Source organism: Eucalyptus grandis, chromosome 1, assembly GCF_016545825.1.
Source record: "Eucalyptus grandis isolate ANBG69807.140 chromosome 1, ASM1654582v1, whole genome shotgun sequence".
In the NCBI taxonomy this organism is placed as follows: Eukaryota; Viridiplantae; Streptophyta; class Magnoliopsida; order Myrtales; family Myrtaceae; genus Eucalyptus; species Eucalyptus grandis.
Window position 1 is genome coordinate 22,518,995 of NC_052612.1, and position 23,216 is coordinate 22,542,210.

Sequence of the window (23,216 nt, forward strand, 5' to 3'; positions counted from 1 at the left end):
GGAACCTAATTTTGACTTCCTCTACATTATTTTTCTATTCCTTCGGATTGTGGATGGGGATGGGGATGGGGAGGGAGAGTCGGCCGGGGAGGGCTGGCAAGAGTGAGAAAGTAGACAAATAAGCCTGGGGGAGGAGAAGAGGGAGAATCAAAGTGGGTAAAAGCGACGGGGTAAATCCGAAGAACATTTTGCCGTCCGAGTTTTAAGTGCGAGCGCGACCGAGTCAAAAGCTCGCGTACCTTTCAGCAACGTGTCGCCCGCTACACGACACATCATCCAACCGACCGACCCGTTCTTTACCCCCAAACACAGCACGAATTTCAAGCCGCCCTCCCATGTTCTTGCCCACTGATCGCGTCATTCGCATCGTGGGGGTCACATCACCACCCGCCACGGCGGCCGCCGGGTGACGGAGCCCGGCGGCGGGCCAGCAGGACATCCTGCCGAGAGCAAAACAGTCCTTTGCTCCGTTTCTTTTCCTTAATTTTCCTCGTCCGGCCTAACTCGACATTGATGTCAGAATGGTATTGCGCTATCATACAAAGCACGATGACATTGTGCACTTGCAATGTTAAGTTGCAGTCGTGCAGATACATTCTGCCTTGCATAGAATCATACAATGAATTGTCTTGTTCTATCCAGAATATAAAAAAAAAAGGGTCTGGAAGGGCAGTCGGCATGGATGACCTCTCTAGACTCGCAATCGGAATGTTCAATTCAAGCTGGCTCCATCTTTCATCGCACCACCAAATGCAATGCCGTTGTTAGCCCTACGTTTGCCACAAGCTAAATCAATGCACGCACCAGCTAACACTTCCTAAGATCGAAAAACACACTACTGGGATATACGAACTCGAAGCTGAGCAGCACCCAAATCACAGAGTAGTGAATCTTAATTGATCTGATCCACCCACTTGGTGGCTACTAAGGCACACCTCCCTTTCAAGAGGGTTCGAGGCACTAGTCGCTTCTCGTGGATTTTCATAACCCTGCTATGAATTGCACAAGTTAGATTCGTGACTAGCTTGTTAGGATATACGTGTGACTGAATTATGCTAGATAATCTCTACATCGGATAATTGATGTGGTATAGAACAATTAATATAACATAGTTGGCTCATAACTCATTGATTTAAGCTTTTGAGTAAATGCAGTATCGAACTTATGCTGCGCACTCTCAACAATGACATCAGGGGCAATGGTTGCGGCTTCCAAGCATATGAGCGTTGTAGCATAACAACGCGAAATTGATGCATACCTGAATTAAAGGAGAGCAAACATAATGTTAAGCTCACACCCGTTGAGCGATTAATATATTCTAATTCATAATTAGCTCATAATTCATTAGTTTAAGCTTTTGAGTAAAGATTGGTTTAATTAGATATATCGATGGGCTCTCATTTGAGCCCTCTCGGCTCTCATTTGAGCCCTCTCTTGACAATCTCCCCAAGTTAAAGTTTCAAACTTCTACTGCACATTCCCAACATACTCAATCCAATATTCTCGAATTTGAATGTTGAGAAAATTACAGCAATACAGTTGATTTTGTTTGGATATGAAGAGTTGAGAAGAGTGATCCATACTGGATACTTCCCATACCTAGAATTTTGCTAAGATCGAAAAGCTTAAACTGGGAGATTCAAACCAAAGCAGCAAGCTGACCTTAAAAAGACCTCGACCGGCCACCTCGCCGGTTACCAAAGGTACAAGTTACAGGCCCCCATAAAAGGGAAATGAGAACAGAAATTGCAAAAGCAAAAACGCGCTTGGAGTGGTCCAATAACATCAAGCTTGACACGACACTAGTCATATGCTCACGACATTACTTTCTTCCTAAGTTACGGCAAAGAGCATACCCCAGTCATGTTCTCCTCGATCCAAAATCGCATTTCACTATAATAAAAAGCCACAATCATGTGGCATTATTGCAACTCGGTCTAGTGACCCCCCACCTATTATCCACTCACCCAATTTCACATTTAAAATAAAACAAAGCTTCCCCGAGAACCCATACCTAAGACTTCACTTGATTCTTCTAAAATAAATCGTTTTCGCCATTTAAAATAACATAAAGTAATATCTAGATACTCTTGTGGACTACAAGGACATGAAGCTCCTACTTATTTATCATTTAATTAGTAAAAAATAAATTTAAATTAGTAGGCAGCATTGCAATTTCCCAGGACAGGGTCACCGGAAATTATTAAATTAGAAAAGACTTAAGGAGTGGGGGAGTTTCGATAAGAATCCATATGGAAGCAAAGCAGCCCAACGCCTCCACTTCCAGGCACAACATATTATTACAATAATGTCTTTCCGAGGTACAAAGACCAAACCGTGGATTCCGTGGACCACAATCCTAGGTAGTCAAAACATTCAATTAAAACGCTAAAATAAAACAAATTATCATTCATATCATTTTATTTTATTATTATTATAGAATATATGAGGGGGGGTGGACAGGCTGTCTGGAACGGAATCCCAGAAACAAAAAACACAGCGAAAAAATCAGAGGATTGAAACTTCCTCTTTTTTCCCTAAACACGGACCGACGGTCGACTTCCAAACTTCAATCCTCTCTCCACTCCATTCCGACAAATATAAAAATAGCAAAAACTTCAAAAACAAAAATTAAAAAACAAATCTTTCACTCCTTTCCCCTAAATCTATAAAGAAAATAAAAAGCACATCGCTTATTACGCAGAAGGCCAGTCACCGCAACCTCGTCGTCCGAGCCCGAGACATGGAAAAAGCTGACCATGATTGTGTCGTTGCGTGCTTGGTTTCTGCGTCATTCGCTTCCCTTCGATGCAACATTTATTGCTTGCCTGCTGTTTCTTCTTCCTTCCTTCCCTAGGAACGAAACCCTAATCCCCCCTCACAAAAAGAACTCTGTTTTCTTCGACGCTTGTTTCAATGGTGTTAACCAAACTAAAATCTTTCTTTCGCCGCTAAAAGAACTGTAGTAATACCCTAAAACCTTTCATCTTTAATACCCTATGGAGAAAGACGCCGCTCGAGACGGCGCCGGTCGGTCAGAGATGCGGTCGTTAGTAAGTCCACTCCTGAGGAAGCCGGATCTCCTGGCTCGTCGCCGGTGACCGCCGGTGGTGGTGGTGATTGCCTCTCTGTTGGACGTGATGAGGCCGGTTGCTTCTGAATCTCCACGCTCCATCTGCACAAAACCCAAAACAGAGAGAAAAAGAAAAGAACAATTCAGTAAAGATTTCGATAAAAAGAAACAGAACAAGATTCGCACAGCACGAAAGAACCAAGACACGTGTGAAAAGAACCCATTTTTTTTTAGGTGTTGACGGAGTGGAAATCTCGGCAAGCTTGTATTTGGGTTTTGACAAATAACACTCCACGACACTCGAGCCGAGTGAAACTTTTGGGGGACCACGGAAAAGCATCATCACTAAACCAAGACTTACCGCTCTCAGCCGTGAAACAGACGTTCGGACGAGACTGAAGCTGGGGCTGGGATCCTGCGTCGTCCAGGTTCAGGTTCAGGTTCAGGGCCTGCACTACCTTTGCAGGGATCAACACCGTCGAACCTGAATCGAAACACCCGAAATCAGGACGGAGCAAAGATCGAACTAGTCATCCAAAACGACAAAAAAACAGAACATGGGCGGGGGCGTAAAATCCGCACTAACTACTGGGGCTTTGATTCTTCCCCTGCCCCCACGCTCCCTCCCTCACGGAATCCACACGAAACCAGTCATAACTCCCCCGCCAGGGAAGAACGGAGTGAAAGCGAACTAGGGAAAAAACGTCACAAATCAATTCGAAGGAGCACAACCACAGAGCTTAAGAGATCTATTAGCTGACCTGTCTTCTTGCGGGGTTCGGGCTCAAGGCCTGCCCGTCGAGGCAAGAACACGCCGGTCCCCGCCGATTCCCTCTTGATACCCGCAGATCCGAGGAACACCGCCCTCGCACCCAACCCGTGAAGGTGGTGGTTGTGGTGGTGGCTTCGGAGCTCCGACTGTCGATGCGCCTGCTGCAGAGTCGGCCACGCGGGGGCCGCTGCGCCGACGAACCGTCCGTTCCCGACGCCCGCGAAATCGTTGTTCCTCACGCCTTGGAACGGGGTTTGAGGCATCGACTTCACGTGCTGAAACTGCCGAAAGGGCTGGGGCTGCGAGATCGACTGGTAAGAGTAGGGCGCGGCGTCGTATACGCTGTGGTGCTTCGGGAAGCGGGTGAGGCCGTAGAGCTCCTCGTCGTTGATCCCCAGGTGAGCCACCCGGCCGGCGGCCTCGCGGAGGAGGTTCAGCGTGCCCGGAGGCGACGTGGGCTGCGACGGGCCGTTCGGGCTGCCGCGGCTCGAACCCTGGCCGCGGCTGCCGCGGCTCGAGCCCTGGCCGCAGCCGCAGCCGCTCCGGAGCCCGCACAGCGTCGATTTCGGGGAGCCCGACAAGAAAAAACCCTGACCAAGCAAAAAAAAAAAAAAAAAGATAACCCTAATCAGGGACGGCGCCGAAAATGGGAAAAAAGGAAGAAAATTTTGAAAAAGGGGGGGGATGTCGGAAACTTCCTTCTCTTGCGCACCCACCTTGGAGTACTCGAAGTCGTCTTCGAGCGTCGACTGCGCGACCTTCCGAGTCAAATCGGCGATGTGCACCTCCTCGTCGCTCCACTCCTCCGTCGACCCCACCACCGACTCCACCGGGGAGCCGAGATCCGACGACCGGCCGGGCCCCCGCGCCGGCTCGGGGGGGCGGAACGCCGCCGCCGGCTCCTGCCGCCGGTGGCGGCGGAGAAGCGCCGCTCCGTGAAGACGAGGAGGTCGTCGTCGTCGTCGGCGTCGGAGAGGAACTGGGGAGGGAGATAGAACTCGCCGTCGTCTATGCTCTCCGCCATGGGGAAAGGAGGGAGCGAGCGGGCGCAGTAAAGCAGTCGCGGGTCGGTGCTCGAAAGGGCGACTCTTTGCTTGTGGGCGAAGGCTTCTGCAGAGATTAGGGCGAACGGAGATTTGAAGGCAAACTCCCGCTTTGAAGAGGAAAGGCAGAGTAAATGGGGGAAGGAGGGCGGTGGGGGCTGAATTATAAGGGCGGATTTGAAGGGGAAGCGGGGAAGCGCGCGTGCGGCGCGTGTGCGCGGGGGCGGGGGGGGATAGATCGTTCCTCTGAGGAGGAATGCGCGTGGGCGGCACGCGCGTGAGGAGAGAGTGGGGGAGGAGTTTTTTGTTTTTGGTGGGCCCCCCGGTGGTGCCGAGTTGCGGCCAGGTAAGATTGGGAGGAGGGGAGGGAGGGGGTGGGTTGGGGCATGTGAGGGGTGGGGCCCGCCCGGGTTTCGATTTGAATATTTTCTTTTCGCTTTTTGGAAAATTAAAAAGGAAAAGTTGAGCGTCAGTCCAGTGTAGTGAACAGTAGGAGTGGGGGGTCAAGTCGTGCTGATGGCCTAATTTATATTTCTTGTCGTATTTTTCTAAATACATCTCCGTGGCGTACAAAATATTCTTTTGGGCCTGATATATTTCGTGCCTAAGAGCAAAGATGAGGGAGGGGTTTGAGATTCTATTGTAAATTGTAATTAGAGATGTCATTAGATGTTATTTGATATTCCGTTATTCGGGTATAAATATCCTCTTCTAATAACATGTAAATTGAAATCAGTTTATGCATGTTATTCGGTGTAAATAACCTACAATGATGTTGTGGAAAGTGAAGTCGATTGAGTAAAAATGTAGTCTTTACAAATTTTTTCTCCCTCTCTCTCAGATCCTATTTATAAAGATTTTTATTAATAGTTCATCTTGACCCCAAACTCAGCATAACAAAATATGTTGAACATCCTTATTTAATCCACAAATTATTGGGCAAATGTTAATTTGAACCTTAATAGTGTGCAGCAGAGAGAGAGAGAAACGAGAACTGGATGAGTGGAATGTGAAGGGGGCATTTAGTTTTGCGGAGAATTGATGATTTAGAAAACGTTTTTCTTAAAATTTATTGTTCATAAAATTAATAGACAAAAAATATTTTTATCTTTAGTGAAAAAATTTAAACTTAGTTTTGAAAATCATTCATTTTTTCGCGAAATAAACAAAACCACAAATTTAGGGTACATTCGTTTCATGGAAAATGATTTATTTAAAAATAATTTTAAAAAATATTCGCTTATATTGCTTAAAAAATAAATGAATGGAAATTTTTTCATCGCCCACAAAAAGAGTTAGTAAATTGTAATGGATGATGAAAACATTTTCAACTGATTAATTTTTCTAAACGATATAGGCAATCACTTTTTGGAAAATATTTTTCAAATTACTCATTTTTCGCGAAATGAACATACCTGGTATAGTCGACAAGCAATAAAAGTCATCACTATCCAACTCATCTCGGCCTTACATCGTGTTTTTTCATTTTTTGTTTTTCATACTCTAACTCTCCGAGCTATCGATGTGAGAAATAATTTACACGATCATTATTAAATATAGAACACATAAAAGTGCAAATAAAACAATTTCCAACCCCAAATGGCTAACCTAACGATAATCGTTGTTTTGCATTCCTTCGGATCCTATCAAATGTGGCGGTGTTTTATAATTTCAAACAGATTTTCCTTCTTTTTCTCCTATCATATCCTTATTTTTAATTTTATATTCCAAACACACAAGAGTCTATCTGAACTCATTATAATTTTATTTTTTTAAAAAGTTCTCTTCTCCTGCCATCCAAATTCCAAACCACGTTATAAATTCGTTGCCTAAATCCATCAATAACCGAAATTTATGTTGGGAGATAGCGGAGGAGACCGAAGGGAGAGAAATGAAAGATGGGGCTGTGACCACCTTGACAAGACATTTTATAGGGACGCGATCGCCAGAAAAAAAAGTGGCAAAAATCACGGCCGCGGTGGGGGGGGGCGGGCCCCACGGCGCACGCACCGCCGTCCGTCAGTGGTGGCGTCGGCAACTGGGGGAGGCGGACCGCACATCCGTGCCGACCCGGACCTCCATTTGGCAGCTCCTGTGTCCCCATGCTTTGCTGCCAAGCGAGCGGCAATATTGGCAAATCCCATTATTATCCTTGTCAGCTATTTTGTATTTACCCTGTTCTTTTTCTCTTTTCTTTTCTTAATTTTTTCTTTGGTTTAAGCCATGGCAACAATTAATACGCCGTTGTACCTCGATGATGTGACGAGCTTAATCAATCGAGAACAATAATACTTGTACGGTTGATTGCAATTCAACTGGAGTTATATTATTGCTTAACATGTGATTGAATAGAGTTGCGATTGATTTGACCAACGTAATGACGTAGAATTTCTATCTCACGAAGAGGAAGATCACATATTCAGATTTCACCAATTCTATGCTAGGATCGCTCACGTATTTGAAACGTTGAGACTCAATCGGCCTGTGAATTTTGTAGGGCACACCATGGGTCTTCAACTCAATCAGCCGCGAGTTTTATAATTATTTGACATACGATGGACATGGTCTATTGAATCGAAGTTGACGCTGTTGGTTGGGTGGTAGGGATGACAAGCGATTCTCGGTCCGTGAAACTTAGAGATGGACCCTATTCAAGTTCCGTAAAGCATGTGAAAGCTACTCTGTGGGGGGAGCCACCTGCATAGGTCAGCCATCGGTACTTGGAACGGTTTGTGAAATTTGTGGGGTGCTTCGTGGATCTTCATTGATTGATGTACTCGTCTAAGTTCATTAGTATAAAATAGAGATAAGTTTACTAGAAATATTAAAATTTACTATGAAAATACAATAGAGTTCCAAAACTTTCAAAAAAGCAAACAACTTTTACTACTTATCACGAAAGTATAATCAAATCTTAAAATTTACAAAAAGTACAATCGATTTTTAAAACTTGTTAAAAAAAACAATTATATTTTAAAACTTTCAAAAATATAATCAATTTCTAAAACTTATCAAATCGGTCCAATCGAATTCTCGTGTCGATTGCAAACTTCAATCGTATATTCATGATAAGTTTTTAACTTGATTATAATTTTTTTTAGTTTTAAAATTCGATTGCATATTCGTAACAAGTTTATGAATTTAATTTATTTTTTTTAAAATCTTAGTACTCAATTACACATCAATGATAAATTTTGGAATTTTCAGTGCACTTAACATTATAAAATAATAATTATTATTATTATTTTATAATAACTGCGCGTAGGGGATTTTTTTTTTTTTTTTTAACAATTCGGGGTGCTTGTCCGGTGGCATGTTCACACATATGCGAGTGGGTCCAAAACAAAGGCAAAGCTGGTGGAAATACACCCCCGCCAGCTATTTTGGTGCAGGCCTTCGCCCCACCACCACCCAAAAAAATATCTGAATCTCCAAAAGCATCCAAATTCCTATCCACAGCGACAACGACCAATTTTTCTTTTTTATTTCTTTCGTTTTTCCAATTGAAAAAATGATTATTTCTGTGTTGGTTTTAATTTTGTTTCATTTGGATCTCTTATTTCATTGCTCATATCCAGCCAAATATATTATCATCTTGCACAATTAAAAGCCTGACGAGTGCACGTTTGACGGCTTCAATAATTTTGACAGCCCCCCTCCACTTTTGGATTCTTATAGTATCTTATACCATCTACTCTCGCTCAATTTATTTTACGAAAATAATTATTTTTATATAATCACTCATATCACTTGTAAAAAAAAATAAATGAAAAATATTCTTATTGTCAACGAAAATATTTAAATACAATTATTGGTAATGAAACTTTTCATTAATTAATTATTAAAAATGATCATTTTAGAAAATATTTTTCAAATTATTTCTTTTTCGCGAAATGATGAAATTAATAATCACTCGCATCGCTTAAAATAATTAACATGTGTAAAATGTTTTTATTATTGACGACAATTTATATCCAATTTATCATTATACCCTTGCATTTTATCTTTTCGCTGTTATACCAATAGTTCAAAAATCTCCATTACACTTAGCAAAGATTGTTTTGGGTGAAGAGAAAACTCACCGCAGAGAGAAGGTCATGTTGAGTGAAAATAAGAGAAAAGAACGTTGGGGTTAATTATAAATTGCTGACTAAGTCATTGAGTGCTATATCACCTCGCCAATTGTTGTCAAGTTTCATTGAGTAATCACTTACTTCGTCCATTTTATTTAGTACCTACTCACCTTTTTCACTTCATATGCGCATCTCTAGTTCTATCAATAAAGAAAAATTTTAAATTTAGTATATGCTCGCAACTTTAGTAAAATATCATTTAGGTTTCCATGATTGTTACAACGAAGAAATATAAATAATAATTTATATAGGCGATGTTTTTCGTCATGGGCGGTCACCTCCAGAAGATCCGCTTCATGGCCACACGCTCCCTTGAAATATAACCATATAACCAACTTCGCAAAATGCCTTGGCCCAAGTCTAGATCTAGGACTAGCAGTCTTTTGTCTTAATTCTTCTTAGTTCTTAAACTATGCCCGCGCAAGTTAGAAAAATCACACATAAGGTTATCGATGTAAACTCAATGAATATTTTATTCATTTTAAGTTGCCCTTCAAAGAAGGAAGATAAACACTCCACTCTCAAAATATGTGGTGAGTACTAATCTATAGCACCAAGATAACCTTTTTTAATTCAGTTTCCACCCACAAATTTACTACAACATACTTTTAGGTATCTATGATTGTTATGACGTACCAACTAAATCCTATAGCCAATTGCATCGATTGACTGCTCAACTTGTAGTGATGTGCAGCAATCATGCATGATCAAAGATTCTTCTTTACTCAAATTGAGGATTAATTAAGTGAAATCATCCAACTGAATAACTGTAGGGTAAGCAGTCTTAACAACTTTTTGTCTCTTCCCAGTATTCTTCGCTACGCATTTAGGATTTACATTTTCCTTAAACAAAATGATTAACTAGTCAACGAGTTGCTATTGATCTTGGTTGCATTGAATTAAAAAAAAAAAAAAAAAAAGAGCAAAAGATTAGTTTTCCCTCCTTGTTCTAGCAGTCTCGTTTGGATGTGCACGACTTTTTTATTCAATATCCAATTAAAATAAAATATAACTTACTAACAACCTCGTTGCTTTTACTATACAAATAAGGTATGCTATTACCGTGAGATTCTGGCAACAATATACTAAGAGTAAGCTATGCGTGTACAGGATGGGGAATGCATTTTGGAGTGATAATGGGATTTATGATAAAAGGATAATTATCACTATCAAGGTATAATAATTATGAATAAATGCATTTAACTAAGATTAGATGCATTGTAACTTGATCCTCCAAATGGCAGTCGAATAGACACCCTAGAAGATCACCAAACAAAAAAGGAAATCTAGGTAATTAACACATACTCAATTAGTAGATTTGAAGTCAATGTCAAACTTGTAAATTGACATCTAGGTAGTTTGATCACAAAAAGTCTTGCGAGTGAAAACTAGCATTTGGAATTGACATCCATTGAACCAGATTTTAGCTGAAATTGACATTTTCTTGCAAAAGTAAGGATTAGGCTAGATTAATCGATCAAATATGGGTTAAGTTTGAGAGTTAATCGATAGAAATGGATATTCCCGCATTAGTCAACATAATACAATTATTGGGAATTAACACATACTCAATTTACTATTTACAATGGAAATTTTTACTTTAAAAGCAAATTACATCTTATAAAGAAAATTACAACTTTCAATTGCTTCCAATAATGTAAGTACTTCATAAAGGTAAATATTCATTTTGAGGAGGGATAAGTACACTATCAGTGCCATAAGTTGTGTACGGTGCTCACTTTAATGCCAAAAGTTTCTATCAGATCACTTAAGTGCAAAAAAGTTTGAAAAACGATCATTGTTGGAAATCCGACGTGGCACTTTTCTATTAATTTTTGAAGCTGATGTGGCTTGCCAGAAAGTATAGTTAGTATTTAAACGACAAAACGACGCCGTTTGGTGTCTCCCTCAATTCAAAACCTTAAATCCCCAAATTTCGAGAGAGAGAGAGAGAGAGAGAAGATAAGCCAAAGGCGATGGGCCAGTCGCCGTCCTCAACGGCCCCCACACTCGGTGGCCGCGGCATAGACCTCAACCCCGACAATGGCCACTCGACGGCCAAGTCGAAGGCTGTGATCTGGCTAGCGCTCGGGAGGCCACCAACAAGTGTGCCGCCCTCATCTCTCCCTCTCAATCTATGATCTCCTCAACGAGTGCTTGGCCTGCGTCTTCCAGTACCTAAGCTTCGGCAACCCAAGCTGGTGCTCCCTCGTGTGCTGCCACTGGCTCGCGATCTAAGGCCAATGCCACCAGAGGCTCGCCCTCCATGCCCACTCAGAACTGCTGGACGCAGTCCTGGCTCGAAGAATTTGAGGACGTTGAAGCTGGTGAAATGTTACCGAGATTGGGACATGGTGCTACTATGATGGAGGCCGAGCGACAGTGGCCGGCGTTGGGCGAGGATTGAACAAAAAAACCCTAATTTCAATCCCCAAATAAATAAATAAATAAATAAAAACCCAAATGAGTTATGCTACGTCATTTTCTCAAGGCCATCCACTTAGGACGGCAAAACAACGTCGTTTTCTTAAGGAGGACTAAAGGGCCTTGTAGATTATTATTTTTTTTTAAATATAAAAGCCACGTAATCATTTTGGCCAGAATCTCTCCCCAGTGGCACCAAAGTGATCGTTTTTCCTCCGATTCGGCACTTAAGTGATATGGCGGAAATTTTTGGCATCAAAGTGAGCGCCATACACAACTTATGGCATTGATAGTGTACTTCTCTCTTTTGAAGATTATAGTTAAAAGCAATTTCTCCCCGTGAAAGATGCTACTTGGTAAAGTTCCCCTAGAATCAAAATTACCACAATTATTAGCAAATTAGATGATTTAAAATCTCTAAATCTAGGTAGATCAATCTTTTTACGCATCGTAATTTGAGGGCATCGTCATCAATAATTATCCAATAATACTATAATTTTCTTGAAATGGTCATATTTGGTAGTTCATTGTGATTGATAATTTTCATCATTGATGATGACTTACCCTTTTCACTTCGTAACTTGATGATAGAAATCACTCGCTAATTATCTTATCATATTGTAGTTATCCCCATTAGGTCATAACTTATGTTTCTTGATCTTTGTAATTCTACCTTGACTTTCATAAAGTTGTCGTGATCTCAATTGCACCTATAACTGATGCTTTCCCTTTTCACATAGTAATTTAGCTACAAATTTGGTAACATGAAATTCCCATCTCTTAGTAATTAAATGATGGGGCAGTATTTTGTCTTAAATTATTGTGAGAGATAGCTTATAATTAGCGTTTGACCTCAATAATCATAAATTACCTATAAATCTACGCAAGTGGCGACTGATGATTAATAATCTATCTTTAGAGATAGTAAATTATCTTAAGTTCTCATAAGCTTGAAGGTCTTAATGATTATAACTTACACTGAGAAAATGTAACCTGCCATTAGAGTAACTGTCTGTTCCCCCATTCCCAGTAAACTTACCAATATGATAACAATGTTCCTTTGAATTGGTAAACTAATGAAGTCTATAAGTAAGTAATATCCTTAGTTGTTGCGAGCTCCTTTTATTAACTATAAAATTTAGAGTCTTACTTAAGTGAACTTGCTAAAATGTTAGTTAATAACCATTTTGATTTGTAACCAATCACATTTTTCAAAAGGAAAAATGACACAAACGGTTCCATAGATTTTAACTAATTATGCAATGTCTTTCTTGAATTTTTAATTTATTCAATAATCTTTGAACTTTAGCTCAATAAGTATTGTCGTCCCTAGACTTTTAATTTATTCAATATAATCCCGAATTTTTGGTACATATTCAATTTAATTCTAATTGAATGATAATAATAAATATTTTTATATAATCAAATGACTAGATTGAACATTAGAACCACATGAAAGTTCAGAGATGGTCATTATATAAGTAGCCCTTTTCAAAATTAATTGAGATTTTGTACTTTAAATCCAGTGATCCAATTCTGTCCCCATTTGGTTTGGCATTTGAAATGGGCTTTAGGACTCTAAAGTCCCTTAGCCAAATACAAACGTGTTTGGTTCGTATTTTTGCTCAACTTTGGGAAAATACAATTGCATCTCCAAATGACTCTAAAGGCCTTTAGTCCAAAACATGTCCCGAGATACTTTGCAAATTTGCATTTTCGGAATGCAAGTCAATTATTGTTCATCTTCTCTAAAACCACCGAACAAAAAAGCCGATCAGAGGCCGATGACCGCCAACCAAGGGGTTGCGTGTGCCGGCGACCACCGCCTGAGGGTCACCCAACCCCAATGACTGTCGCCAGACCTTAGGCAACGCCTAGATCACGTGACCCAGGTGACTAATGGCCTGAATCACACAACCTTAGGTTGGCCGTTGCCTAGGGTCGCCTAACCCAAGCGACCGGTCGCCTGAGGTCACGCAACGATCACCTGTGTCGGGCGACCTCAGGCGATGGCATCCAGGGGCTAGATCTGGCCTTTCGGTAGCCAAATCTAGCCATAGACTTCAAAAAATATAAATGTTTTTTCTTTTTTTAATTTAATAAAAGTCATTTACAAATGTATTTTTTTTTGGTAAAATTTACAAATGTAATTTTTACCAAACAGTATTTTGGCCAAAGTTGTTTCTCAATACACTTTAGAATTACAATTCGCTAAACGCTATTTACTTTTCGGAAAACTCCATTTGGTATTTGCATTTTTATAAAGATATTCCCCAAAAGCGGAACCAAATGGAGCCTCTGGGATCGATCTGTCAAACATCCTACTGGGCCCTAGATATTTCCTGCACTTGCTATTAGAAATCGCAGTTGTACACGTGGCTTTGCTCTATTTCAGAGGAGATCATGCTCATACTGTTTTTTTGGAAATTTGTTAAAATTCAAATTTCAAATGCCCCCATCATAAAATAATGCAATTTCAAATTCAAATTTCAAATTTATGCCTCCTCTAACCCCAGAAAAAAAAAATTGATGCCTCTGAATTTGAAAAGCATCACAAAAATAGCATCAAGCGACAAGTCTCACCCGCTTCTAATGTTTTGTTTCTCGGTCCAGTTACAATTTCAAATCTGTTTATGAAAATTTGATTTTGCTTTATTCTTTAATATCTATGATTATAATCCGAACCGTGGATAATAAACAATTAGATTTAGATAATTATATTTGCTTAAACATCTCAATTTTGTGAAATTTACTTAGTTGTGTTCTATCGTCTAGAAATTTTCACCTATCGATAGATCCCTAATAGGATAAAAATAGGGTAAGATTCATGCTATCCTGTACATTGTTCAGTAAATGTCCAAATATAGCAGGATTGGATATGAATATCTATATTATCCAAATGAGTATTTGATGAGTGGACAAAACTGGATTAAGCATTGATGAGCAATATGCCATTTAGTGATTTTGAGAAGAAAAAGAAATTTATGAAAGCATGAGGCATGGAGTCGCGAACAATGTTCATGCCTCTCGTGTAGACTTGCCATGATCGCATGGAGTTGTGAGTAGTGTTCACGCCTCATCGCCTAGGCCTGCGGCGACCATCTCCGTTATGCAAAGGTGGTTGCAAGACCACATTTGGAGCATTGTGCATTAGGCACACAAGACAGAGAGGCGCTACGACACATCATGACACTATTACTACATAAAATAGCTACATCATCATTGTACTAAACTAACTCTCTAGAAAGATATGCCGTCAAATTTCATATTGTTGTTCATTTGCAATTTAGAGTTTGTTTGGGATAGCTGCAATTATACTGCGACTTTGCTAAATTTTAGTTGTGCTATGAAGTACTTTAATATTCATGTATGGTAGCACTTGATTTAAATTTGTCATTTTAAAGTTAAGAAAGAGGGTTTCCAAAAGTCGATGTGAGCTGCTATACTTGAAAAATATCGGTAGAACACCTTGTAAAAAAGTTGTGGGGTCCCCTCTTTAGAGCTAAACATGTGGGAAAATTCTACCAAAAGATTAGGGTAGTTTTTCTAATCATCGTTACATTCCCCCTTGGCGTAAATTTTGTCAAATTCCTCATCTTGCCCTCATGAGCTACCATACCAAATCCACCACTTTAACAACTTGAGCTTTGGGATCGAGTATTCTTAGATTATATTATATTTAGATTTTGTCCCAATTTATCTTATATATTCGTCAAATTTCATATGTCATTCTTAATTCGACTTACATGTGAGGGGAGTGTTGAAATATTCTACATCTTTTGATTATAATGTTCTACCAAAAGATTAGGGTAGTTTTTCTAATCATCGTTACATTCTCCCCTTGGCGTAAATTTTGTCAAATTCCTCATCTTGCCCTCATGAGCTACCATACCAAATCCACCACTTTAACAACTTGAGCTTTGGGATTTAGTATTCTTAGATTAGATTATATTTAGATTTTGTCCCAATTTATCTTATATATTCGTCAAATTCACGTCATTCTTAATTCGACTTACATGTGAGGGGAGTGTTGAAATATTCCACATCTTTTGATTATAATGTTTTATATGCTTTATATATATATATGTGGGTCCGTAAATTGGATCACGCCCATATTTGACACGCCCATATTTGACCGCATATTGAACGTTCTATGTCAGCTTTATGTCCGATCACATCGGGGAGGGTAAATTCGTCCCTTTATTCTTTGACGGAAATTCCTCACCTTTATTTAGTGTCCAATCAAGTGTGAGAGCTGCACATGCACTGCGCATGGTCTGATATATCCTACGGCCCAAGTCACCGAAAGGATTTGCATCGACCAAATTGATCATTTGGGGGAAATTGCACTTTCAAATCAAGTCTAATTTGAACTTGTTAGGGTCCTAAAAGGCTTGACAGTCAGAAAAGATTGGCCAGAGGCTGGGTGGTGCCTCATTACCACCCCATTGACCTACCCATTCCACTCCCCCCTTCGGGGAGAAAGGGAGGTCAGCCTGATCCCCGCAACGCCTTTCCTTTGGAAACACAGGGGCGTGGTACAAGGAAATGAAAGGTCTGGGGAAACCCCACTAGTCATCTTCATACCACGTGAGATTTGAAATGTCACAGAGATTGTTAATATTGGCCCATATGATATCTTGTCTATTTGATGTATGATCGGTTAATTCGCTTCCATTAAATTTATTATTTCTAATAGCAAATCTCCCTTAATTTGTGTACAAGCTTTTCATACCATTCTCGCTTGCTTTGCGGCTAAGTTTTGATAGAATTAAGTCCCTTGTGAGATAGTGTGTTGCAAGCATAATGAAGAGGATAATTCATGTCTTCGACATGGTATTTGATTTGGGGAATCTTTTTCTTACAAAATGAACTGTATGAGGTAAATTTTCATCTTTGCTAGAGTAGATGACATTACAAATCAATTTGTGCACACAAAACAAAATAGTTTTAAGTATCAATTTCATGCATTTTCAGCATGAGTGCCACACTGTTGTGTAAACCTCTCTCTACATATTTCGATTTTAAATAAGGGAAAAAGTCACCAAAAAAAAAAAAAAATTATGTCTGTTAAAAACATTTATCATAATTTTTTTGTGATATTGTAAATCCTAACTTATATTTATGCAACACATTTATCTAAAATAATTTTTTTTGACATCAAAAACCTAAGTTTGCACCATAAATTTGTACCCGTATAATACATTTACCTTCTGTCAAAATTTCATTAACAAATGTTCTAAAGATCTTATGTGGTTGCCTACGTGGATGACATAAAGTAAACAGTGTTGATGTGGTGCTTGCGTGGCAAAAGTTTGTCAACTCATCGTATTTATTTTCAAATGAAAAGAATTCCTTGTTTTCTTTTTCCTTTTCTTTCAACTTACTCCTTCGTTTTCTTTATTGGCTTGACATGATGAGGATGGGGCGATAGCAACAATAAGAGGGGTAGCAGCGACGGCAATAAATACGAAGAAGGAAGGAAAAAAAGAAGATTTAATACCACAAAAATTCAAAAATAGTATATTTATGCTAAATTTACCTAAAATTAAAATATTTGCCACAAAAAAAAAATCCAAAATCAATGTATTTGTGATAAATTTATTCTTCGTTAGTTTCTATTAAATTTTATTTTAAATTTACTAAGTCGGATAACGAAAAGTTAATATCACGAAAAAACTCCAAACTAATATAGTTGTGAGGAATTTATTTAAAATTAATATTTTGACTATAAAAATCCAAAATTGGTTTATTACAATAAATTTACTTTCCGATAATTTCACTTAAATTTTATCGTTAAATTACTGAGTTACTTAATACGTGACGGTTGACAAATATATTAATTTAAGATTTCATCCTCTATTTTGTGAACCGATTTCCATTAGATTTTTGGTGCCTTTTGCCTTCTTATATAATCAAAAAGTCGCCTCCACGACTGAATTACGGCACGGGAGATGCTCTTCTTCTCTCGCGGGATGATGAGCCGCGGGACGCGCAACGCGAGCCATGAAACATGCCCGCACTCACTTCCGTCCAAACCGCAAAAATAAAAAAAAAAAAAAAAAAAGGAGGAAGCGAAGGAAATGGTCGGAACGGGGGATCTGAAAAGAAGAGTCGGATTTGACGAGATGACGATCGAGAAGGCTGAAAAAAGCAAAGAATAGAATCCCCGCAGAATCTCCGACGTGGCGCTCATCGAGGGGGTCCATCGTCGCTCGTCGGCAGCTCAACCGCCTCACCTGTCCCTCCGGTCAAAAAGGCGACCCCTTTCCGTCCGATTTAACGGCCCGTCGCTGTCGCCGTCCTGTCGGCTCTGCAGCTTTCCCCACCCCTACGGCGCGTCGTTTTCCCGCTTGATTGGGGGGCAGCCGGCGCTGGACGGCGCTCCGTCCGTCTCGTACACACGCGTTACAGACGCACCCCACGTGGACGCCACTCCGTCGCCATCGACTTCGCTTTCGTAGTCGGACCGAGCCGTCCGCCTCTCATTATTTTGTCCCCAGAGGAAATACCAAAAACATATATGTATGTATATACGGAGGATATATAATTAAACTTTCTGATAACGAGGGTTAAGATGATGCGTGTGAATTTACTAATTTGGCGAACCAAAAAAAGATAAAGAAAAGAAGAGCTTGCTTTGGTCAAGCCAAATAGGAAAAAGTTTGAATCTGAACACTCGTGGTATGGCCGCCCACTGAAAATGACTTACTCTAGAATTCGAAATGATAAATTATGGAAAAATCCCCAAAGTGCCCGTGTCACCCGATCAGTAATCCTTCCCAATCACTTTAGCAAACACGCCAATCTAACTTGTGCAGGTACACGGGAGCTTTTAAGTTTATTCACTAGTATATATTTTTTGTATTATTTCAAAAGTAGGGAAAGTAGCTTTTTTAAAATAGCAAAACTAAGGAACATTAGGACATAGGAAAAAGGTCACTAGGTAGCTTGTTACATGGGTTGTGAGTGGGAACTCAGCCTTTCCAAGTCATTCGGGATAAGATTTTTAAGTCAAACTTTCGATATTGATCGAGGTACTTGGGATCCTATGAATAGAGTCATTCAATATATTTCTATGATGTACAACAAATTTTATTTTCTAAATGTTGAGGATGGACAACTTTTGCAATTTTAAATTTTAAATTGCAACAACCCCATGAACATTGCTAATTCACTTTATTTATCACCATTATGCACACTTAACAAAAATTTTAATCAGTGCTACATTTTCTAAATATTACTATAAGGTTTGATCATAATCATTGTTAAACCAAGGGTGAGGATAAAAAAAAAAAAATACCATAGCAAAGTGAGGATTGAGAAAAAAATTACCTAATTAAGAATTCTCAAATACCCAATTCTCCCTTTATATTTAATTTTTTTTTTTTTTATTGACTTCATTTGGAAAATAAGAATCCACAGAAATGTTAGTTTTGAAGAAAAAAAAAATGAAAATCATCAAAAGACCTCAACAAAACATCATCTTGTACTCATGTTTACTTTTTTTTTTTTTTGGTAAGAATAATTAATTGTACTCATGTTTACTATTTGTTCCATTTATTTACAATAAAATACTGGATACAAATAATATAATATATTTAAGGTAGGGTGAAAATAACTAAACGAACATTGGTAAAAAAAAGTTTGTTTGGAAAAAAATAAAAGCCATGGAAATTCTCAAAGGAACACATCATCTCATTACAATTCATCATCCAATGACTTTATCATACATAGAAGTAGAAAAATATCCAACGCTTCCCCGCAGAAAATCAACTTCTTTTAATACAATTCTTTGATTTTTATGTTTGGGCTATTTTCTAATAAGGAGAGCACAATAAACTTAACGTGAGAAACATAGTAAAGCAAGCCATTTCATAAAAGCCTCAAAATAGATGGTAGATGTACTTGTTCTGTGGATGAAGAAGGGGTCGACTTGCTATTGCAATTTCGGTCAAGTTTTAGTGTATCATAATAGGAGTTTCATACCTATTGAATGTTCATTTAGCGCCTGTTTAGTAAAGTGCCAAACCATTTGGTAACTTTTTTGTTCTTGAAATAGATTTGGAATATAATTCAAGTAAAAAAAAAAAAAAGTTACTTATTTATTTTCGGAATCAAACTAAACCATTTTCTTTTATTTTTCTTTTATTTTCTTTCTTTTTCTCTTCCTCTTCTTCTTTTCCTAGCTAGTTGTTGACCATAGTGATGGCAAGCAACTAGCCAAATGAGGTCTAATGACCTCGCTAGTGGTTGGGCAAGACTTGACCTCACCTAAATTTGGCAAGGTTGAGCTTGCCCAATTGCCAACAAGGCTTGGGTGTCAAGGTTGTCGACCATGGCCGAGGTCGGCGATTGGCAAAAGGAAGAAGAAGGAGGAAAAAAAGAAGAAAAATGTAATAAAATTATTAAAATATTAAAATGAATTTCTAAATTATAAAAGAATTTAAGAGTCGTTTCAAATGCATTTCTATTATGGGAGTAGGATTTTTGTACAGTTACTAAATGCCGTCGAATGTTTAGATTCTTGTATAGAAAATAGAATTAAAAAAAAAAAACCATTTACGGGCATAGATTATTCTAGGGAGCAAAATGGCTACCAAATGTACCATAGAGTCATAACTATTGTTGGTTATGTGGCCAACTAGACTTAGAGAGATAAGCCCTTGCAGCAAAACCTTTAGTAAATCGTTGTGAAGAACGTTCCTTCCTAGGAAAGTTACCCTGTGGGTCTCCCATCGATCTTATGACCTTGTGAAGCACTAATAAATGCAATGATATGTAAACGAGTCCTTCACTCACCAAAAATTTAATTTTCATATTCATTAATTACCTATACAAATAGATATTGATTTTGTTGCTCCGTGCATATTATACATAAAAAGGACATCAAATGGAATTTGAAAAATTCTACACAAAATCAAATTTTGAACAATGAAGAAATAATCAATGTTAACTAAAAAAATTACATATATAATAAAATTTGTTGGATTCAAGTGAAATCATATCCTCAAATGTAATATTTTTGCGGATTGCAAAAAATCAATGTAACAGAAGATAAAAGTTAAGTAAAAGCAAATTAATGGAAAAAATTTTTTACTATATATGAACCCAACATTTTTAAAAGTAAGTTAAAAATAAAAATAAAAATTACAAAAATAACAAATAACAAATCAAAGTGATTAAAGTAAAATAACTTAAAATAGACACAAAAAATGCTATTATTATATGAATACATTAGAAAAAGAAAAACTAAATTTGAAGAAAGTTCTATTCCTTGAAAAGGGGTTTATTTAAAAAGAAAAAAAAGCGCAATTAACGAGTCTTGACAAATTTCATAAGACTTACCTTTTGTAGGTACACTTTAGACTTGAGAAACACCTCATTCATATAAGCATTAAGTAAAACATGGGTTAATCCCCAAATGAACAATCTAAATATATAATTTCTTGTATTCATTGGAGTGACAAATCGAATTCATACTACATAATTAATCCGCACTTACAATTTGTAATTCATACTACATAAAAAATCCTCACTTGATATAAGCATTAAGTAAAACTAAATGGATTAATCCCCAAATGGCTTCACATCTTCCGTTTGTATGTAAATTTGGAAAGCCAATTCATACTACAGATGTGATGGCAAATTTCTCCTTGGAACTACTAAACCACTTCATTATAAAAATAATCTTCAAATTTGGAAAGCCAATATCATAAGATGTGATGGCAATTTCTTCTTGGAAATTGCGAAACACATCATTAATATAATGCATTAAGTAAGACATATGTTAATATCCAAATGAACAATCTAAATATGGAATTTATTGCATTCGATAGGTGAGGAATCGAATTAGTACCACATATTTAATCTGCACTCAAAAATTTGTTTCTTAACTACTAAACCACTTCCATTGGAAAAAAGAAAAGAAAAAGGCTTCACATCTTCTGTTTGAGGTGTAAATTTGGGAAGCTTACATCATAAGATGTGCTGGCCATTTCCTCTTCGAAATTGCAAAACACCTCATTAATATAACGCAATAATTAAGAGGCACATCAATACCGTACGATCTAAATATGGAATTTCCTTGTATCCGGTGGCATGGCAAATTGAATCCGTACCACTTGATTAATTTACCCACACTCACAAATTTGTTCCTTAACTGTCAAGCCACCTCCACCGAAAAAAGAAAAAGAAAACTGGCTTCACATCTTCCGTCCGAGGTGTAAATTTGGGAAGCCAATGTCACGAGATGCGATGGCAATTCCTTATCGGAAAAGGGACGAAATCAAAACGAGCAAGACGATAAGCAGCGACGTGGAAAGGAAGCACTAGGAATGGGGCAAAGTGTCACCAGGACGGCAACATGGCTTCGATTCAAAGGAATGGCAAAGCGAAATAAAGCAAGAACAGCGATGACTGGATGAGTAGGCGAAAGTGGAGGAGGATCTTTCGGCTTCCCTCTCTGATTTTCTCATCTGTAGGAAGGACGACAGAGGCAAACGAGGGTTTCCTTGGGTGGAAAGGCACTTCGTTCACGTCGGACTGATTTGATTGCCTGACGCTCCTCGAATCTTGTTTTCTCCGTAAATTAATCTTGATCCTTCCCCGCCGAAAGAGAGAGAGAGAGAGAAAAAGAGAGAGATTATGACGTCACCTCCTCATCTTTTTTTTTTTTTTTTTTTTTTTTTTTTTTGAGCAAAACCTCCTCATCTTTTTGACCAGAGTACAAAGCATATGAAACTACGAAAGCGCTTTGGTCTCGCCCACTGGAAGTTAGCGTGTCGTTTTATGGGTGTCATCATGTCATTTATATTGTATATATTTTTTGGTGCCGGAGGAACCGGTTTAGCCAACACCCACTACGTAAACCCTCAGGTGACGCTAACGGGAAAACCACCACCCCGGTGCCACGCGTCAATCACCTAGGTGCTGCATGGCAACGTTTCTATTCCTTAAAATTTCTGTTCTTTGGTTCTCTGGAACAAAAAAAGAACAAAACATGTTTAGTAACGCCAAGTTGTTTTTCTATTCCCTGAATAGAAAGTTAGCCCGGGAATAGATTTGGAGCAGAAATGAGAAGCAAAAAAATTTGCTTCTTATCCCTAGAACAATTTCTAGAAATAAGCTGATTTTCTTTTTTAATTTTCTTTAATTTTCTTTTCTTACCGCGACCACCGTCAACCACCGAGCCACCGGCCGCCGCCGGCCGCCACTGTCGCGCCACCGCTGCGTCGCTGGCGCCGTCGCCGCCGCCGCCACCGCTCGCCGTTGATCGCCGCCGCCGCCGCCGCCGCCGTCGTCGCCGCCGCCAATCACGCCTCCCGCCGCCATCTTCGCGCCGCCCGCCGTTGCTGTCACCGCCCGCCGTCGCCGTCGCCGCCCACCGGTCACTCCGGCCGCCATCACCGCCGCCCACCCGCCGGTTGCGGCCGGCGGGCCGACGGCCACGACCGGCGTGCACGTGGCGGCGATCCGTCGCAAGAATAAAAAATGAATAAATATAAACAAGAAATTGTTGCATTACCAAATACATTTATATTTTTTTCTATTCAAAGAGTAGAAATTTTGTATCGTTACCAAACGGGTTCTTTTACTCGAAATTGTTTCCTGAGCGAAATAGAAAAGAACCATTTCTGAAAAAAAACTCTTCTCGGGAAGAGAGAATCGTTGCCATGCGCAGCTCTAATAGCCCGCTAGCCTCCTTGCAATTTGCGTCGCAAGGATTTCGAACTCCTGACCTTCCCTCAAAGGACTAAAACCTACCCAGC

General features: G+C 39.2%; 1 protein-coding gene across 1 annotated transcript; it reads right to left on the bottom strand.

Annotated features, from left to right (window-relative positions):
- Positions 1-2,394: 2,394 nt before the first annotated feature.
- LOC104433078 lies at positions 2,395-22,779 on the bottom strand. The gene is made up of 6 exons (XM_039317843.1): positions 22,615-22,779; positions 6,899-6,998; positions 4,562-5,046; positions 3,835-4,435; positions 3,435-3,557; positions 2,395-3,175 (listed from the first exon to the last, which is right to left on the bottom strand). The coding sequence occupies exons 1-6, from the start codon at positions 22,777-22,779 to the stop codon at positions 3,051-3,053; spliced, it is 1,599 nt and encodes a 532-aa protein (XP_039173777.1). The 3' UTR covers positions 2,395-3,050.
- Positions 22,780-23,216: the final 437 nt, after the last annotated feature.

What these genes read in the sequence shown, in the direction of transcription:
- LOC104433078 (XM_039317843.1), bottom strand. Translation starts at nt 22,779, where the DNA reads ATGGCGGCGGGAGGCGTGATTGGCGGCGGCGACGACGGCGGCGGCGGC. An exon ending in GGTGGTTGACGGTGGTCGCG is followed by an intron (nt 6,999 to 22,614) that starts GTAAGAAAAGAA and finishes CTCGCTTGGCAG; the next exon opens with CAAAGCATGGGGACACAGGA. An exon ending in ACGACTTCGAGTACTCCAAG is followed by an intron (nt 4,436 to 4,561) that starts GTGGGTGCGCAA and finishes TTGCTTGGTCAG; the next exon opens with GGTTTTTTCTTGTCGGGCTC.